Source organism: Pongo abelii, chromosome 18 (genome assembly GCF_028885655.2).
Source record: "Pongo abelii isolate AG06213 chromosome 18, NHGRI_mPonAbe1-v2.0_pri, whole genome shotgun sequence".
NCBI classification, from domain to species: Eukaryota; Metazoa; Chordata; class Mammalia; order Primates; family Hominidae; genus Pongo; species Pongo abelii.
In genome coordinates this window covers 3,260,908-3,278,814 of record NC_072003.2, presented here as the reverse complement: position 1 = coordinate 3,278,814, position 17,907 = coordinate 3,260,908, and the positions used below count along the sequence as shown (strand labels likewise).

The 17,907-nt window shown below is 52.8% G+C and overlaps 1 protein-coding gene across 4 annotated transcripts; it reads left to right on the top strand.

Annotated features, from left to right (window-relative positions):
• Positions 1-3,859: 3,859 nt before the first annotated feature.
• ZSCAN10 (zinc finger and SCAN domain containing 10) lies at positions 3,860-15,152 on the top strand. Of its 4 annotated transcripts, none has more exons than XM_054534663.2 (6): positions 3,860-4,872; positions 11,049-11,238; positions 11,737-12,004; positions 12,225-12,289; positions 12,762-12,825; positions 13,394-15,152. In XM_054534663.2, the coding sequence occupies exons 2-6, from the start codon at positions 11,116-11,118 to the stop codon at positions 14,947-14,949; spliced, it is 2,076 nt and encodes a 691-aa protein (XP_054390638.1). In that variant the 5' UTR covers positions 3,860-4,872; positions 11,049-11,115; the 3' UTR covers positions 14,950-15,152. The 4 variants fall into 4 exon arrangements, with proteins under 4 accessions (XP_054390638.1, XP_054390639.1, XP_054390637.1 ...); XM_054534664.2 differs by lacking the exon at positions 12,762-12,825 and adding an exon at positions 12,457-12,514 and having other exon boundaries at positions 3,861-4,872; XM_054534662.2 differs by having other exon boundaries at positions 3,861-4,872; positions 11,049-11,511.
• Positions 15,153-17,907: the final 2,755 nt, after the last annotated feature.

Below are 17,907 nucleotides of genomic sequence, written 5' to 3'. Positions count from 1 at the left end.
TGACGAGGTCTCACTATGTTGCCCAGGCTGGTCTCAAATTCCTGGGCTCAAGCAATTTTTCCGCCTTTCAAAGTGCTGGGATTACAGCTGTGGGCCACTGTACCCAGCCCTACTTCCTTCTTAATAGTATATTTCTAAGTAATAGCAGAATTGCCCAAATGAGCATCCTACAAGCAGTTGGCGCTGTGGAAACTCTATTATGTCTCGGGGGTGCCCAGTGCCCTGGCTTTCCCTGCAGTACACGATTCTGCACTTGCAAAGGGGAATGCCCCAAACAGGGAACTCTCTGCAGGTCTTGCTGGAATCAATAATATGTAAATACTAGAAACGGATGTACTGCCACTCTTTAAGCAATCACCTTGAAGATTGCTACTGGCAATAGAGCTTTCAGAGAGAATCACAAAGCAGAAAGTTCAAGGTCCTTTGAGAAGGAACTGACATGCAAATATTTTATGTTGTATGTTTGTTTTTTCTTTTTAGAAACAGAATCTTGATATGATGCCCAGTCTGGCCTCCAACTCCTGGGCTCAAGTGAGCCAATGGCTCAGCCTCCCGTGGAGCTGGGACTACAAATGTGAGCCATTGCACCTGGCTTATGCTGGGAGTTATTCAGAATCAAGTGCTTTGGCACCACCTTGCAGTAAGAAAACTAAGGTGCTTAACCAGTTAGAAGGGCCTCACTCCTTATAGACATCTCAGAGCAGGGCCAAGATGGTCCTGAACATGCCATGCTGGGACCACCCCCAGGACAAACGGTGGATGTAGGTTCAACACTCTCTCTTTTTTTGTGGCCTGTATAGGGACCAAAATACTTTCCTAGCGCTGTTCAGTCTTTGCAGCTGGAACATGGTTCTTTTGTTTGTTTGTGTATGTGTGTGTGTGTGTTTGTTTTTGAGACAGGGTCTGGCTCTGTCATCCAGACTGGAGTGCAGTGGTGGGATCATGGCTCACTGCAGCCTCAACCACCTGTGCTCAAGTGATCCTCCTGACTCAGCCTCCTGAGTAGCTGGGACTACAGGCACACACCACCATGTCCAGCTAATTTTAAAATGTTTTGTAGAGACGGGATCTCACTGTGTTGTTCAGGCTGGTCCCAAACTCCTAGGCTCAAGCGATCTTTCCACCTCAGCCTCCCAAAGTGCTGGGATTAGAGGTGTGAGCCACTGCACTGGCCTGGACTGTGGTTCTAAGTGCTCACCCTCCCAAATCCCAAATCAACAAAAATTCTGCTGACTGGGAGTGACCTACCTTCTGGGCAGGGCTTTTTTTTTTTTTTTTTTTTTTTTTTTTTTTTTTTTTGTGAGACGGAGTCTCGCTCTGTCACCAGGCTGGAGTGCAGTGGTGCGATCTCAGCTCACTGTAATCTCCGCCTCCTGGGTTCAAGCAATTCTCCTGCCTCAGCCTCCCGAGTAGCTGGGACTACAGGCGCCCGCCACCAAGCCCAGCTAATTTTTGTATTTTTAGTAGAGACGGGGGTTTCACCATGTTGGCCAGGCTGGTCTTGAACTCCTGGCCTCAGGTCATCCGCCTGCCTTGGCCTCTCAAAATGCTCGGATTACAAGAGTGAGCCACGGTGCCTGACCTTGCCGGGCCTTTAAAATCATAAATTTGCTGCAAATCAAGCTGCCCCGGCTCCATTTTCTCCCTTCCCCAGTGTCCCCCGGGGCTCCTTCCTCACTTCCCATCTCCTCTTCTTCCCTGCAGAGGTTTTAGGCTCCTAATCATTTCAGGAAGCAGCTGTGTTCTCCAGGGGAAAGGCGAGGTCCTAAGGCACCCCAGTGCCCTGCACTCCGCCTATTGTTATTCTTCTTCCGCCCTCCAGCAGCCACAATAGTCTTTCCCCGCAGGAAACACCGCAACTCTGAGGTCCCAGAACCGCCCCAAAGCCACAAAAGGCTATTGAGTGCTTTAAATGGGGCGAGTCGGAGCTCAGATGTGCTCTCGCTGTAAAATGCACACTGGATTTTGAAGACTTTTATGAGAAAAAAGAATGTGCAGCCTCTCATTAACAATTTTCTGTATTTGTTGAAATAATATTTTGGATATAACGAGTTGACTAAATCGTATTTTTAAAATTAATCGCTGGCCGGACGCGGTGGCTCACGCCTGTAATCCCGGCACTTTGGGAGGCCGAGGCGGGCGGATCAACTGAGGTTGGGAGTTCGCGACCGGCCTGAACAACATGGAGAAACCCCTTCTCTACTAAAAATACAAAATTAGCCTGTAATCCCAGCTACTCGGGAGGCTGAGGTAGGAGAATTGTTTGAACCCAGGAGGTGGAGGTTGTGGTGAGCCGAGATCGGGCCATTGCACTCCAGCCTGGGCAACAAGAGCGAAACTCCCGTCTCAAAAAAAAAAAAAAAAAAAAAATCGCATCTGTTTCCTTTTACCTCTTTAATGGTGGCTACCAGAAAATTTAAAATTGCGGCTGTGGGTGGCACCACACTTCTCTTGGAGGACACTACTCCAAAGATTCCCCGTCCGGCTCCGCACAGTTCACCCCAACCCAGTAGGGACCACACTCTCTTTAGCGCCCCCTAGCGTCAGGTACGGATTCATACACGTTTATTATCTTTAAGGTCAGTGCTTTTGCAAACCTTCTCTTCTACAACCCTCTCCTGCAATACATCTGGGAGGTGGGATCATCGTTCACGTATTACAGAGGAGGCAGTGATGGTTTTCAAATGAAAAGTGACTTCGCCAAGGACACATGCAGCTGGGCTGTGAAGGGCCTAGTCTGTCTCCTTTTTCCATCCCTCGTTTATTTCCAGAGCTCTTCCTACACCTGAAAAGCGCCACTCCCCCTGCACACCTGGCAGACAACCGGGTTCGATGTCCCTGGCAGCCCGAACGCCAACAAACACCCAGCATCTTTCTGAAGCGACCATAAGCCATTCGAGGAAAACACGCACGGGGTCCTGCTTGTCCTGGCCTTGTCCCCAATGCCCAGGGCAGTGAGAGCAGCTCTGCACGGAGACCAGTCCCTGAGGCTACCTCGGTGGCCTCAGACCTCGGAGTACACACGTGCAGTCCTTACCTCCCAAAGATAAACCTAACCTCCCACTCTGCTCTTCACCTACTTCAGACTGCTGTCCCATATATGGTCACCAGAGACATATGAAAACCACTAGAGATAGCCCCAAACTGAAAACTGCCCACTGGCTACCCATAGCAGAATGAATAACTGATGTAATGAGTAAAATCATTCAGCAACGAAAGGGAAAGAACGCTCGATGGCATGGAGTCCCAGCTGTAGTCCCAGCTCCTTGGTAGACCGAGGTGGGAGGATCACTTGAACCCAGGAGTTTGAGTCCAGCCTGGGAGATATAGCAAGACCTTGTCTCTAATAAAATAAAATAAGTGGAATTGGGAGAATTACAATTTTAAAAGAAACAAAAATTTTTAGTAGAGATGGGGTTTCACCATGTTGTCCAGGCTAGTCTTGAACTCCTGACTTCAGGTGATTAAAGAGGCTGAGTGCGGTGGCTCGTGCCTGTAATCCCAGCACTTTGGGAGGCCAAGGCAGATGGATCACCTGAGTTCAGGAGTTCAAGACTAGCCTGGCCAAAATGGTGAAACCGCATCTCTACAAAAAATACCAAAAAAAAAAAAAAATGAACCGGGCATGATGAGAGACGCTCCACGCCTCTCGCTTCCGAGACTGTAGTGGCTGCCTGGTCCCGCCAAGGCCACACCCGCTCCGGCGCTACAGCACCCCGCCCCGCCCCGGACACGCCCCCTCCGTCCCTACAGAACCCCGCCCCGCCCCGCCCCTTGGCCTTAAGGCCCACTTCCCTGGGGGCGGGGTTTTCTGGCCCCGCCCCTGGACAAACTATAGAGCGGGAGGAGCCCGCGACTGGGAGAGCGACGCGCGGGACGCGGGGAATGCAGAGCAGACCGAGGAGAAAGACCGTCGTACGAAGGGAGCACTAGACAACTGAAATAGGAACAGGATGAGCTCAGGTGTTAAGTGCAGGAAAACAAAGACCCGTCAGATGAGCCAGTCAGGCGGGTCCTGGCCCCAACGGACCGAGGGGTCTAGGCCGGGGGAACGGCCAACACCTGAGAGGTGGTCCTGGCTCCCCGGGGGCTCTGAACGCTCAGGAAGGCACCAGCTGCAGCCAAGGGCACAACCCAAGAAGGCACCTTAAGCACAGGGATGGAATTAGTTTGGGCCCAAACGCTGTTGGTGAGGTCACTTCCCTCCCAGGGAGCCCTTGCTTCGTCATCGGTAAAGTTGGGACAAAAGCCATCTGGCAGGACTCGGGAGGACTTTAGGTGACCGTGTAGATGGAGCAGCCTCTGCCCCATCACATCCTCCTCTTCCATTTTTTCCTAGCACCGTCGCTGCTCCTTTGCCCTAGAATGTAAGCCCCTGAGAGCAGGGCCTCATTCCTTCAGTTTCTCTCTGTGTCCTTAGCCCCTGCTTTGTAACAGTGCCTGGCACACAGGAGGCCATTGCAAAGAGTAGTCACGTGAATGAAAAGCCTAGCAAAGAAGCCAGCACACTGTGGGCACTTAAAAATGGCAGCTCTTAGCCCAAAAGAAAGACGGGCAGACCTGCAAGGGGCACCAGGCCAGTCTTGATTTGGGAGGTGGTTACACTCTCACACATGCTGAGATTGAAATCTGGCTTTCTCACTTTGTCTTCATGTCACTGGCCCCGCCCTCTTCCCATCCCGCTCCCAAACTGGGAGCTTAAGGGTTAACTCTAGGAAGCCCCTCATCACCTGGATGGGATGGGACTGGGGCAACGAACTTCCTGTTCCATTTTCCCAGAGCCCTTCCCCAGGCTGGCGGAGGCTGGCTTTGGCCCTGGAGTCCTCAGAGAACCCCCCAGCATCTCTGCCTGTGTAGTGGGGACTCCGAGTGGTGAGTTGGAGGGAAGTCGGGGTGCAGGCTGCCAGGACGGGTGCTAGGAGCTCACAGCAGCTTGGAGAGAGCAGGGGAGGCTCCAGGCCTTGGTGCTGGGGTGGGGGCTGGAAGAGTCTTGGGAGGATATAGAGGGTCTGCTAAGGAGCCTCGTGCCAGCCAGCTTGGTGGACCCGTCGCGATGGGGGCGTTGGGGACGAGGGAGATCGCAGAACTTCCTGTGACACTGAAGAAGGCTGGCCTCACGTGCTCCCAGGTGGACTGATGGGCCTTGTCCACTCAGCCCAGCACGCGGAGGGAAGCCCACCAACAAACAACAAATCAGGCAGCTGCCAACTGTGTCCAGGGAGAAAGGGAGTGTTCCCGGCCGAGGACTCCACCTTTGCCCCCTTCCCCAACTCTGGGCTCTCACGTAACCTGGGTGGGTCTCGTGGCAGCACCTCCACTCCGGGCTCCAAATTAAGCTGGTCAAATGTTGGATGGTGGCTGTAGAGCCTCTGCCTGCCTCCCTACCCAGCCCACCCCCAACAGAGGTGCATATTAACAGAGCTTTTGTCCTGGATATCTGGGGGGAGGGAGAGATTCTCTGAAGCCAACTTGTCTCGAATTCCACCTCTTTGAAACCTCTTGGAGAGATCTCACCTGGAGATTCCGGCCTCCCCGTGTGGCTCGCCCTGAGGGCTGAAATTTGGAATCCTCATTTTTTTTCTGTTTCATGCTGTGATATTTCAGCTAAGGCTAGGAAAATGGCACAGAGCAGGATGGATATCAGTTCCTTTTCTGTTTCAGAGCTTTGGCACTGTGTTCTAGACCTACGTTCTCAGCCTAAAGCAAATCTCAGCTCCACCTGGTGTGACCCTGAGCACGTCACCAAGTGCAAAGCTTGGTCTTCGCACTTGGCAAAGGGAGAAATGATTGTTTAGTGCATGGGCTGGACCGGGATGAAATGAGCCTAATCACCAGACACTCAGTACCTGCCCGCTGCTCCTGCAGGGCAATGGATGAGCAGTGATTAGTTTTCTTGTTATTTTGTGCATGCTACTAAAAACCAGTGAAACGCAATCCCGTTTTCTCCCCCCTCCCCCACCCTTTTTTTCTTTTCTTTTCTTTTCTTTTTTTTTTTTGAGACCGGGTCTTCGCCTTTTATCCAGGCTGGTGTGCAGTGGCGCGAACATGGCTCACTGCAGCTTTGACCTCCCGGGTTCAAGCAATCCTTCTGCCTTGGCCATCCAAAATGCTGGGATTATAGGCATGAGGCACCGCATCCAGACTCACAACACCATTTTTCTGATCATTTATCACAGACTTTTTCTGCCCTAGACGTTGTTACATGCTTTCCTTCGAGATGGCCAGAATCATTGCCATTTCCTAATTTCTGCTAACAGACATTGAAGCAACTTCAAGCGCTGGATGAACACTCATTGAACTAGACACAGCTCCTACTCCCAGGCCAGGCAGAGAAATACACTCATCTGTGATTGAGGCACTACATCGCCCTAGTAGGGAGAGATGGGGTGGGGGGATGGGGACTGCCTGGAGTGGATGCCAGAGGGCAGGAAAGCGTAGTTCCGGCTCGGGGGTGGTTACACTCTCACACATGCAGGGGTTGAAATCTGGATTTCTCACTTTGTCTTCGCTTATCTGGCCCCACCCTGTCCCCATCCAGCTCCCAAACTGGGAGCTTAAGGGTTAACGCTAGGAAGCCCCTCAACACCTGGCTGGGATGGGACTGGGGCAGGGAACTTCCCGTTCCATTTTGTCGGAGTCCTTCCCCAGGTGGCTGAGGTGCAGGGGAGCCGGGGTGGGGGTGAGGGGCTTGGAAGATACTGTGTGTTGGGGGGAGGTTGGGAGAGATGGGTCATGTTCTAGAATCACCTCCCCCTCCTTCTCAGCGGCTTAGCTCAAAATCCCCCATTCTGTACCACAACACCACCCCACCTGAGGAGGTTCAGAGAACCCTCAGGCTCATATTAAGGGGGTACACCGAACTGTCCAAGGCTCTCAACTAGGCCATCGTTACCAGGGAGAGGCTGCCCAAGGCTGAGTTACTTTTTTTTTTTTGGAGACAGAGTCTCATTCTGTCGCCCAGGCTGGAGTGTAGTGACGCAATCTCAGCTCACTGCAACCTCTGCCTTCCGGGTTCAAGCGATTCTCCTGCCTCAGTCTCCCAAGCAGCTGAGACCACAGATGCACGCCACCATGCCCGGATAATTTTTTTTTTTTTTTTTTTTTTTTGAGGCGGAGTCTCACTCTGTCGCCCAGGTTGGAGTGCAGTGGTGTGATCTCGGCTCACTGCAACCTCCGCCTCCCAGGTTCAAGCAATTCTCCTCTCTCAGCCTCCTGAGTAGCTGGGACTACAGGCGCATGCCACCACGTCCGGCTAATGTTTGTAATTTTAGTAGAGACAAGAGACCATTTTAGTTTCACCATATTGGTCAGGCTGGTCTCGAACTCTTGACCTCAGGTGATCCACCCACCTCGGCCACCCACAGTGCTGGGATTACAGGCCTGAGCCACTGCACCCAGCCACTGGGTTACCTTTTTGCTAAGCCTTAGTGTCCTCGGCTGTAGAATGGGTCAGTGATGGGCCCAACAGAACTGTGAATCACTGTTTGCTGTGGTGCTTGGTGTTGTAATCAGCAGCAATGAGAACAGTAATAGCTCGTGCTCATGGATGCCTACTGTGTGCCAGCCACTGCATGCTGGACAGTGCCCTGTGCCATTCAGGTGGGTGGAGTGGTGCTTCAGACTTTCTTCACATCCCCCTACCTGGGGTGCCATCTGGGAGTGGAGGGTGGGAGGCTCTAGGAAAGGTTCACTTGTAGCCCTGAGGCTAGAGAACAGGAAGGGCAGAAAGCAGAGGGCAGGAGCCTGGATTTCCATGTCTATAAAATGACCCCTGCCTGAAATAAAATGTAAAAGAGCCTCAGAGATCTAACAAAAATATGAGCCTGCTCTGCTCAGAAAAGCTTAAATCATCCAGCCTCAATTAGTTGAGCAGGGCTGAACTGAGTCCCCTGTGGGTGGGGCCGAAATTTCGGAGGTTCCCCATGGGTAGCGCTGGGCTACCAGACCAGGAAGGAGAAACCCCACAGCCCTAGATTGAGAGGAGGTTGGGGGAGGTTGTCAGTGCCCCCTGGTGGCTATAGATGACTTATTTTATATTTTTTATTTTTTGAGACGGGCTGGCACTGTCGCCTAGGCTGGAGTGCAATGTTGCAGTCACACTTCACTGCACTGCAGCCTCAACCTCCTGGGATCAAGCAATCTTCCCACCTCAGCCTCCCAAGTAGCTAGGACCACAGGTATACACAACCATGACTGGCTAAATTTTTTTTTTTTTTTTTTTTGAGATGGAGTCTGGCTCTGTCGCCCAGGCTGGAGTGCAGTGGCGCGATCTTGGCTTACTGCAAGCTCTACCTCCCGGTTTCACGCCATTCTTCTGCCTCAGCCTCCTGAGTAGCTGGGACCACAGGCACCCACCACTGCACCCAGCTGATTTTTTGTATTTTTAGTAGAGACGGGGTTTCACCGTGTTAACCAGGATGGTCTCGATCTCCTGACCTGGTGATCCACCCTCAGCCTCCCAAAGTGCTAGGATTACAGGCGTGAGCCACTGTGCCCGGCAACTGGCTAAATTTTTAATTTAATTTAATTTTATTTTATTTTTTTTGAGACGGAGTCTCGCTGTCGCCCAGGCTGGAGTGCAGTGGCATGATCTCGGCTCACTGCAAGCTCCACCTCCGGGGTTCATGCCATGCTCCTGCCTCACCTCCCGAGTAGCTGGGACTACAGGTGCCCGCCACCACCCGTGGCTAATTTTTTGTATTTTTAGTAGAGACGGGGCCTCACCATGTTAACCAGGATGGTCTCGATCTCCTGACCTTGTGATCTGCCTGCGTCAGCCTCCCAAAGTGCTGGGATTACAGGTGTGAGCCACTGCACCCTGCCCTACATTTTTAATTTTTTTAGAGACGGGGGTCTTGCCATGTTGCCCAGGGCTGGTCTTGAACTCCTGAGGCTCAAGTGATCCTCCTGCCTCAGCCTCCCAAAGTGCTGGGATAACAGGCATGAGCCCAGCCCCGCTAACCTTTCATTTTGAAAATTCGAAAACATCCAGAGAACTTGAAAGAGCAGTGAAATGAACATTCATATACGTATCTCATATATCAGGCCCCTTCTCCAAACTCTTCAGCGTCTTCTAAGAACGCAGCCATTTCCTATACATTACAAGACTAGACTTTCATCTCAGAAATGGGTAGTCATACTATTATCATCTAGTATCCCCACCATACTCACAATTTTCCGACTGGCCCCAGGATGTCTTTTAAAGCCTTTAAGAAAAATGAATGAGGATCCAATCTAGGTTCACCCACTTGGTTGTGAGGCCTCTTTGGGCTCCTGTCCACCAGCGCCTCCTACAGGCACTTACTTTTTATGACACTGAGTAACTCAGGCCAATTTCTTTGAGAGATGGTCTGACTTGTTCCGTATTCCCTGCAAGGCCCTAAACATCGGAAGTTGGATCTAAAGGCCACAAATAGGTCGGGCGGGGTGGTTCACGCCTGTAATCCCAGTACTTTGGGAGACCGAAGCGGGCGGATCACCTGAGGTCAGGAGTTCGAGACCATCCTGGCTAACATGGTGAAACCCCGTCTCTACTAAAAATACAAAATTAGCGGGGTGTGGTGGCGCGTGCTTGTAATCCCAGCTACTCGAGAAGCTGACGGACGAGAATCACTGGAACCCGGGAGGTGGAGGTTGCAGTGAGCCGAGATCTTGCCATTGCACTCCATCCTGGGCAACAAGAGTGAAACTCCACCTCAAATAAATAAATAAATAAAGGCCGGTTGGATTGAGATTAGCCATTTTTGGGCTAGGCACAGTGGCTCACACCTGTAATCCCAGCACTTTGAGAGGCTAAGGCAGGTGGATCACTTGAGCCCAGGAGTTTGAGACCAGCCTGGGCAACATAATGAGACCTCGTCTCTACAAAAAATAATAAAATTAACCCAGCATGGTGATATGCACCTGTAGTCCCAGCTACTCAGGAGGCTGAGGCAGGAGGATCACTTGAGCCCAGCAGATCAAGGCTGCAGTGAGCCGTGATTGCGCCACTGCACTGCAGCCTGCGTGACAGAATGAGACCCTGTCTCAAAAAAATAAATAAATTACTTAATTAAATTAAAAATTTAAAAAACAGGCTTGGTGCAGTGGTTCACGCCTTAATCCCAGCACTTTGGGAGACTGAGGCGGGCTGATCACTTGAGGTCAGGAGTTCAAGACCAGCCCAGCCAACATGGTGAAACTCTTGTGTCTACTAAAAATGCAAAAATTAGCTGGGCGTGGTGCCACAGGCCTATAATCCCAGCTACTGTAAACCCAGGCTGAGGAATGAGAATCGCTTGAACCTGGGAGGTGGAGGCTGCAGAGAGCTGAGATCATGCCACTGCACTCCAGTCTGGGTGATATAGCAAGACTCCATTGCAAAAAAAATGCTTTCAAAAACAAACTTTTTTGGCCAGGATCCATCTTGATGGTGCCATGTGCTCCCAGTGGCTACATCAGGAAGAAGGGAAGGGCAGGGTGTTTCTCTTTCAGGGATGGTCACTTTAATTACTTGGGAAAAGTGATGCAAATTTCTTTTCTTTTTTTTTTTTTTTTTGAGACAGAGTCTCGCTCTGTCATCCAGGCTGGAGTGCAGTGGCGTGATCTCAGCTCACTGCAAGCTCTGCCTCCCAGGTTCACGCCATTCTCATGCCTCAGCCTCCCCAGCAGCTGGGATTAAATTAGCCCGGCTAATTGTTTTGTATTTTTAGTAGAGATGGGGTTTCACCGTGTTAGCCAGGATGGTCTCAATATCCTGACCTCGTGATCCACCCGCCTCGGCCTCCCAAAGTGCTGGGATTACAGGCGTGAGCCACCGCGCCTGGCCAAGTGATGTAAATCTCTAAATGCTTTAAGGAGGGATGATAATACAGAACTGTCAGTTTTCTCTGGCCTTTGCTTTGTTGGTAACCCTGAGACCGGGGGCCGTCCTGCCTTCGTGAGCCATTACCCAGTGAGAAAAGCAATTCCTCTGGGTCTGCGTATTGGGAGCCTTTTAACATGGATGACCCAGGTATGGGGCCAGCTTCCTTGCAGCAGATCCTAACCCAAGGTGTTCACCTTCGCAGGTGTGGGAAGAGAGGGGAGAGACCCAAGAGCGGGGCCGGCGGTTGGGAGGCATCCCCACAGTGAAGGATGCTTGAAGAATCAGTCTCAGCTGGCCTGGAGCAGGAGCAGCTGGGGGAAGTCAAGCTGGAGGAGGAGGAGACTGTCAGCCCAGAGGACCCCAGGCGGCCAGAGTCCAGGCTGAGGCCCGAGGTGGCTCACCAGCTGTTCAGATGCTTCCAGTATCAGGAGGACATGGGGCCACGGGCGTCCCTGAGCCGGCTCCGGGAGCTCTGCGGCCACTGGCTGCGGCCGGCTCTGCACACCAAGAAGCAGATCCTGGAGCTGCTGGTGCTGGAGCAGTTCCTGAGTGTGCTGCCTCCGCACCTCCTGGGCCGCCTGCAGGGGCAGCCCCTCAGGGACGGGGAGGAGGTGGTCCTGCTGCTGGAGGGCATCCACCGGGAGCCCAGCCATGCGGGGCCGCTGGTGAGAGGGTGGCGCAGCGGGCTGAGCAGCACGCGGATGATGGGGACTTGATCCCCTCAGTGAGGAATCTCTGGAAACTCTACTTTCCCCCACCTGACCATTCCTTCTTCACCTCCTAACTCCTCCCCTGGCTGACTCTCACCTCGTTTCTGTCCCATGTCCCCTCAGAGTCAGGACACAGGTTGCCACCCCGGGAGTCACTTAACTTGAATGTGTTTTGAACAGGATTTCAGTTGTAATGCTGGCAAGAGTTGTCCCCGTGCAGACGTCACCTTGGAGGAAAAGGGGTGTGCTTCCCGGGTCAACAACCACAGCCCCAAGAAGGAATTGCCTGCAGAAGAACCTTCAGTGCTGGGCCCATCGGATGAGCCTTCCCAACCCCAGCCAAGGCCTGCCAAGCCTGCTGAGCTGGGACAGTGGAGACTTCCCCCAAGTTCAAAGCAGCCGCTGAGCCCGGGGCCCCAGAAGACACTCCAGGCCCTGCAAGAAAGCAGTGAGGAGCTTGTGCCCTAGGAGACCCAAGACTGGGTGTTGGGGAGGGGCCTGGATGTCTGGGGTGGGGTGAGAAGTGGGGCCTCCCCAGGTGACCAGGACAGGAGAGCGCCAAGGTGTCTTCACAGGGCCCAGATGATGCGGTGCGTGTTCTTGCACCCACATGGCAGGCAGGGCTGCCTTCTAACAGTGCTTCCTCCCCTCTTCCCCAATGCCGTCAGGTCCCCAGGGCCCCTCACCATGGCCAGAGGAGAGTTCCCGAGATCAGGAGCTGGCGGCTGTGCTGGTGAGCTGGGCTGCACCCCAGGGTGTCCTCAAGCCCCAGGAACTTCTCTACCACTGTAGTTTTAGCAAATCCATACCTTCCCTGATTCAGTCCTGGGAAGCGTTTCATTCGCCACAGTTTCCTGAGGCATGTTCCTCACTCACCAAGGGTTTCTGCTCTTGATACAGGAGTCCCTGACCTTTGAGGATGTGCCAGACAATAAGGCGTGGCCTACACACCCCCTGGGTAAGCAACCCTTCCCTGGAGAAGTGACCACTGATGCCTCTTTCTTTTTTTGTCTTTTTTTAAGAGATAGAGTCTCGCTATGTTGCCCAGGCTAGTCTCAACTCCTGGGCTCAAGTGATCCTCCCACCTCAGCCTCCCAAAGTACTAGGATTACAGGCATGAGCCACCGTAACCGGCCAACACCTCTTTCTTTGCCTGAAGCTCCAGACCCTACCTGACTTTTTGGCCTTTTTGTTTTTTGAAACAGGATGTTACTCGCCCAGACTGTGGCACAATCATGGCTCACTGCAGCCGGGACCTCCTGGGCTCAGGTAATCCTCCCACCTCAGCCTCCCGAGTAGCTGGGACTATAGGTGTGTGCCACCACGCCCAGCTAACTTTTTGTAGAGAGGTCAAATAAAGGGGCACCCTTGTTTGACCTCCACCCTCTCTACCCACCTACAAGGTTTTTTTGTTTGTTTGTTTGTTTTGAGACAGAGTCTCACTGTGTTGCCTAGGCTGGAGTGCAGTGGCACCATCTCGGCTCACTGCAACCTCCGCCTCCCGGGTTCAATCGATTCTCCTGCCTCAACCTCCTGAGTAGCTGGGACCACAGGCACGCGCCACTACACCCAGCTAATTTTTGTGTTTTTTTTGTAGAGACGGGGCTTCACCATGTTGGCCAGGGTGGTCTCGAACTCACTCCTGACTTCAAGTGATCCGCCCGCCTCGGCCTCCCAAAGTGCTGAAATTACAGGCGTGAACAACTGTGCCCGGCCTTTTACCTACCAGCTTTACAGGATCCTGGGTTTCTTTCCACTTCCAGGCCAATCAGGTTCTGGTGATTGATAGGGGCCCTGGGAATAGGCCTGACCGTCTCTGTTTTCTCTTGTTTCCCAGGATTCGGAAGCAGAACCCCAGACAAGGAGGAATTTAAACAAGAAGAGCCCAAAGGGGCTGCCTGGCCCACTCCCATCTTAGCAGAGTCCCAGGCAGATAGTCCTGGGGTGCCGGGAGAGCCTTGCGCCCAGACGCTCGGACAGGGCGCTGCGGCGAGCGGCCCTGGTGAAGATAGGTCCCTTCTTGGCAGCAGTGAAATTTTGGAGGTCAAAGTGGCTGAGGGCGTCCCCGAGCCCAATCCGGAGTTGCAGTTCATCTGCGCGGACTGCGGGGTGAGCTTCCCGCAGCTGTCTCGCCTGAAGGCGCACCAGCTGCGCTCGCACCCGTCCGGGCGTTCCTTCCTGTGCCTTTGCTGCGGGAAGAGCTTCGGCCGCAGCTCCATTCTCAAGCTGCACATGCGCACTCACACGGACGAGCGGCCGCACGCCTGCCACCTGTGCGGCCACCGCTTCCGCCAGAGCTCGCACCTGAGCAAGCACCTACTGACCCACTCCTCCGAGCCCGCCTTCCTGTGCGCAGAGTGCGGCCGCGGCTTCCAGCGCCGCGCCAGCCTTGTGCAGCACCTGCTGGCGCACGCCCAGGACCAGAAGCCGCCCTGCGCTCCTGAGAGTAAGGCCGAAGCACCGCCACTGACCGATGTCCTGTGCTCCCACTGCGGCCAGAGCTTCCAGCGCCGCTCCAGCCTCAAGCGCCACCTGCGGATCCACGCCAGGGACAAGGACCACCGGTCCTCCGAAGGCTCCGGCAGTCGCCGCCGGGACTCCGACCGGAGGCCCTTCGTGTGCAGCGACTGCGGCAAGGCTTTCCGGCGCAGCGAGCATCTGGTGGCCCACCGGAGGGTGCACACGGGCGAGCGGCCCTTCTCCTGCCAGGCTTGCGGCCGCAGCTTCACGCAGAGCTCGCAGCTGGTCAGCCACCAACGGGTGCACACGGGCGAGAAGCCCTATGCATGTCTGCAGTGCGGGAAGCGCTTCGTGCGCCGGGCCAGCCTTGCCCGCCACCTGCTGACCCACGGTGGCCCTCGGCCCCACCACTGCACCCAGTGCGGGAAGAGTTTCGGCCAGACCCAGGATCTGGCCCGCCACCAGCGCAGCCACACGGGCGAGAAGCCCTGCCGCTGCAGCGAGTGCGGTGAGGGCTTCAGCCAGAGCGCCCACCTGGCGCGCCATCAGCGCATCCACACAGGGGAGAAGCCCCACGCCTGCGATACCTGCGGCCACCGTTTCCGCAATAGCTCCAACCTGGCCCGCCATCGCCGCAGCCACACGGGCGAGCGGCCCTACAGCTGTCAGACGTGTGGTCGCAGCTTCCGGCGCAACGCGCATCTGCGGCGGCACCTGGCTACCCATGCGGAGCCCGGGCAGGAGCAGGCCGAGCCCCCGCAGGAGTGCGTGGAGTGCGGCAAGAGCTTCAGCCGCAGCTGCAATCTGCTGCGACACCTGCTGGTGCACACGGGCGCCAGGCCCTACTCCTGCACGCAATGTGGCCGCAGCTTCAGCCGCAACTCCCACCTGCTGCGCCACCTGCGCACCCACGCCCGCGAGACGCTGTACTAGCTTGGCCCGCCTTCCACCAGCCGCGCCCTGCGCCACCTACCCGGGGTCCTCCACAGCGGAGGTCTGCAGGAATGTCCCTTCCCACCACACCCCACTTCCCTCTCCTTCCACTTTCACGGCTGTCCTTCCTTGCCCGAGGCATTGCTTTCTGGCCTCAGCAATGTAATTAAAACGCCCGAAGTAAAATGGCCTTCTCCAAAATGGCCCCTCTTTATTTCTTTACAAGCCCACCAAAATTCGAACTGTCAGCTTTCCCTCTGGGGCACAGGGACACAGCTGCACCTTCTGGAGCATGCTGCCTGGGAGCAGGTGGGGGGAGAGTGTCGCCACCCAGAGTGGGGGAGAAGGGGGAGATGTCAGCCTTCACAGCCAGCTGTGGGGAGAGCCAAGAAGTCTGACCCTGGAGTGACTCCTCTGGAGTCTACCCTTGATCTGTGCTGTGCAGTAAGTACTCACTAGTCACGTAAGGCTCCTTAAGTTGTCTGGGCATGGTGCCCATGCTCCCAGCACTTTGAGAGGCCGAGGCGGGTGGATCACCTGAGGTCAGGTGTTCAAGACCAGCCTGACCAACATGGTGAAACCCCTGTCTCTACAAAAAATACAAAAATTAGCCGGGCGTGGTGGTGTCTGCCTGTAGTCCCAGCATCCTGGGAGACTGAGACAGGAGAATTGCTTGAACACAGGAGGCAGAGGTTGCAGTGAGCCTAGATCATGTCATTGCACTCCAGCCTGGGCAACAGAGCGAGACTATGTCACCAGATGTTGCAGGAGAAATTCCTCTCGTGGAAGACCCCAGGAAAGGACATTTCAAGGAGGAGGAATCAGTAAACTGAGAGATGGAGGGTGAGGAGTTGGGAGAGGCCACATTTGAAGCACGGGAAGCCCTCCTGATGTATTGAGTGCCTACTGTGTGCCAGGGAAGGTGCTGGGTTATTGAGGGGAATAAGGGGAAGGCGGCCTGGGAAGGATGTGGGAGGGGCGGCCCAGGCAGAGGGAGTAGCAGGAAGCCAGGCCTGGGGAAGGGAGGAGCCCCAGATGCAGCTGGACAGCATCTGTCCCAGAGGGGGACACAAAAGCTCCCAATGACTGGGGCTTGACACGCCAGCCCTGGGCTCATGTGCAATGGGAGACCTGCAGAGGGCTCAGGCAGGGAGGGATTTCTTTTCTAGTAATAAAATCACTTCAGTACAAGGAGGAGCTGGTACCATTCCTTCTGAAACTATTCCAATCAATAGAAAAAGAGGGAATCCTCCCTAACTCATTTTATGAGGCCAGCATCATCCTGATACCAAAGCCTGGCAGAGACACAACAAAAAAAGAGAATTTTAGACCAATATCCTTGATGAACATTGATGCAAAAATCCTCAATAAAATACTGGCAAACAGAATCCAGCAGCACATCAAAAAGCTTATCCACCATGATCAAGTGGGCTTCATCCCTGGGATGCAAGGCTGGTTCAATATACGCAAATCAATAAATGTAATCCAGCATATAAACAGAACCAAAGACAAAAACCACATGATTATCTCAATAGATGCAGAAAAGGCCTTTGACAAAATTCAACAACCCTTCATGCTAAAAACTCTCAATAAATTAGGAATTGATGGGACGTATCTCAAAATAATAAGAGCTATTTATGACAAACCCACAGCCAATATCATACTGAATGGGCAAAAACTGAAAGCATTCCCTTTGAAAACTGGCACAAGACAGGGATGCCCTCTCTCGCCACTTCTATTCAACATAGTGTTGGAAGTTCTGGCCAGGGCAATTAGGCAGGAGAAGGAAATCAAGGGTATTCAATTAGGAAAAGAGGAAGTCAAATTGTCCCTGTTTGCAGATGACATGATTGTATATCTAGAAAACCCCATTGTCTCAGCCCAAAATCTCCTTAAGCTGATAAGCAACTTCAGCAAAGTCTCAGGATACAAAATCAATGTGCAAAAATCACAAGCATTCTTATACATCAATAACAGACAAACAGAGAGCCAAATCATGAGTGAACTCCCATTCACAATTGCTTCAAAGAGAATAAAATACCTAGGAATCCAACTTACAAGGGATGTCAAAGACCTCTTCAAGGAGAACTACAAACCACTGCTCAAGGAAATAAAAGAGGATACAAACAAATGGAAGAACATTCCATGCTCATGGGTAGGAAGAATCAATATCATGAAAATGGCCATCCTTCCCAAGGTAATTTACAGATTCAATGCCATCCCCATCAAGCTACCAATGACTTTCTTCACAGAATTGGAAAAAACTACTTTAAAGTTCATATGGAACCAAAAAAGAGCCCGCATCGCCAAGTCAATCCTAAGCCAAAAGAACAAAGCTGGAGGCATCACGCTACCTGACTTCAAACTATACTACAAGGCTACAGTAACCAAAACAGCATGGTACTGGTACCAAAACAGAGATATAGATCAATGGAACAGAACAGAGCCGTCAGAAATAATGCCACATATCTACAACCATCTGATCTTTGACAAACCTGAGAAAAACAAGAAATGGGGAAAGGATTCCCTATTTAATAAATGGTGCTGGGAAAACTGGCTAGCCATATGTAGAAAGCTGAAACTGGATCCCTTCCTTACACCTTATACAAAAATCAATTCAAGATGGATTAAAGACTTAAATGTTAGACCTAAAACCATAAAAACCCTAGAAGAAAACCTAGGCAATACCATTCAGGACATAGGCATGGGCAAGGACTTCATGTCTAAAACACCAAAAGCAATGGCAACAAAAGCCAAAATTGACAAATGGGATCTAATTAAACTAAAGAGCTTCTGCACAGCAAAGGAAACTACCATCAGAGTGAACAGGCAACCTACAAAATGGGAGAAAATTTTCGCAACCTACTCATCTGACAAAGGGCTAATATCCAGAATCTACAATGAACTCCAACAAATTTACAAGAAAAAAACAAACAACCCCATCAAAAAGTGGGCGAA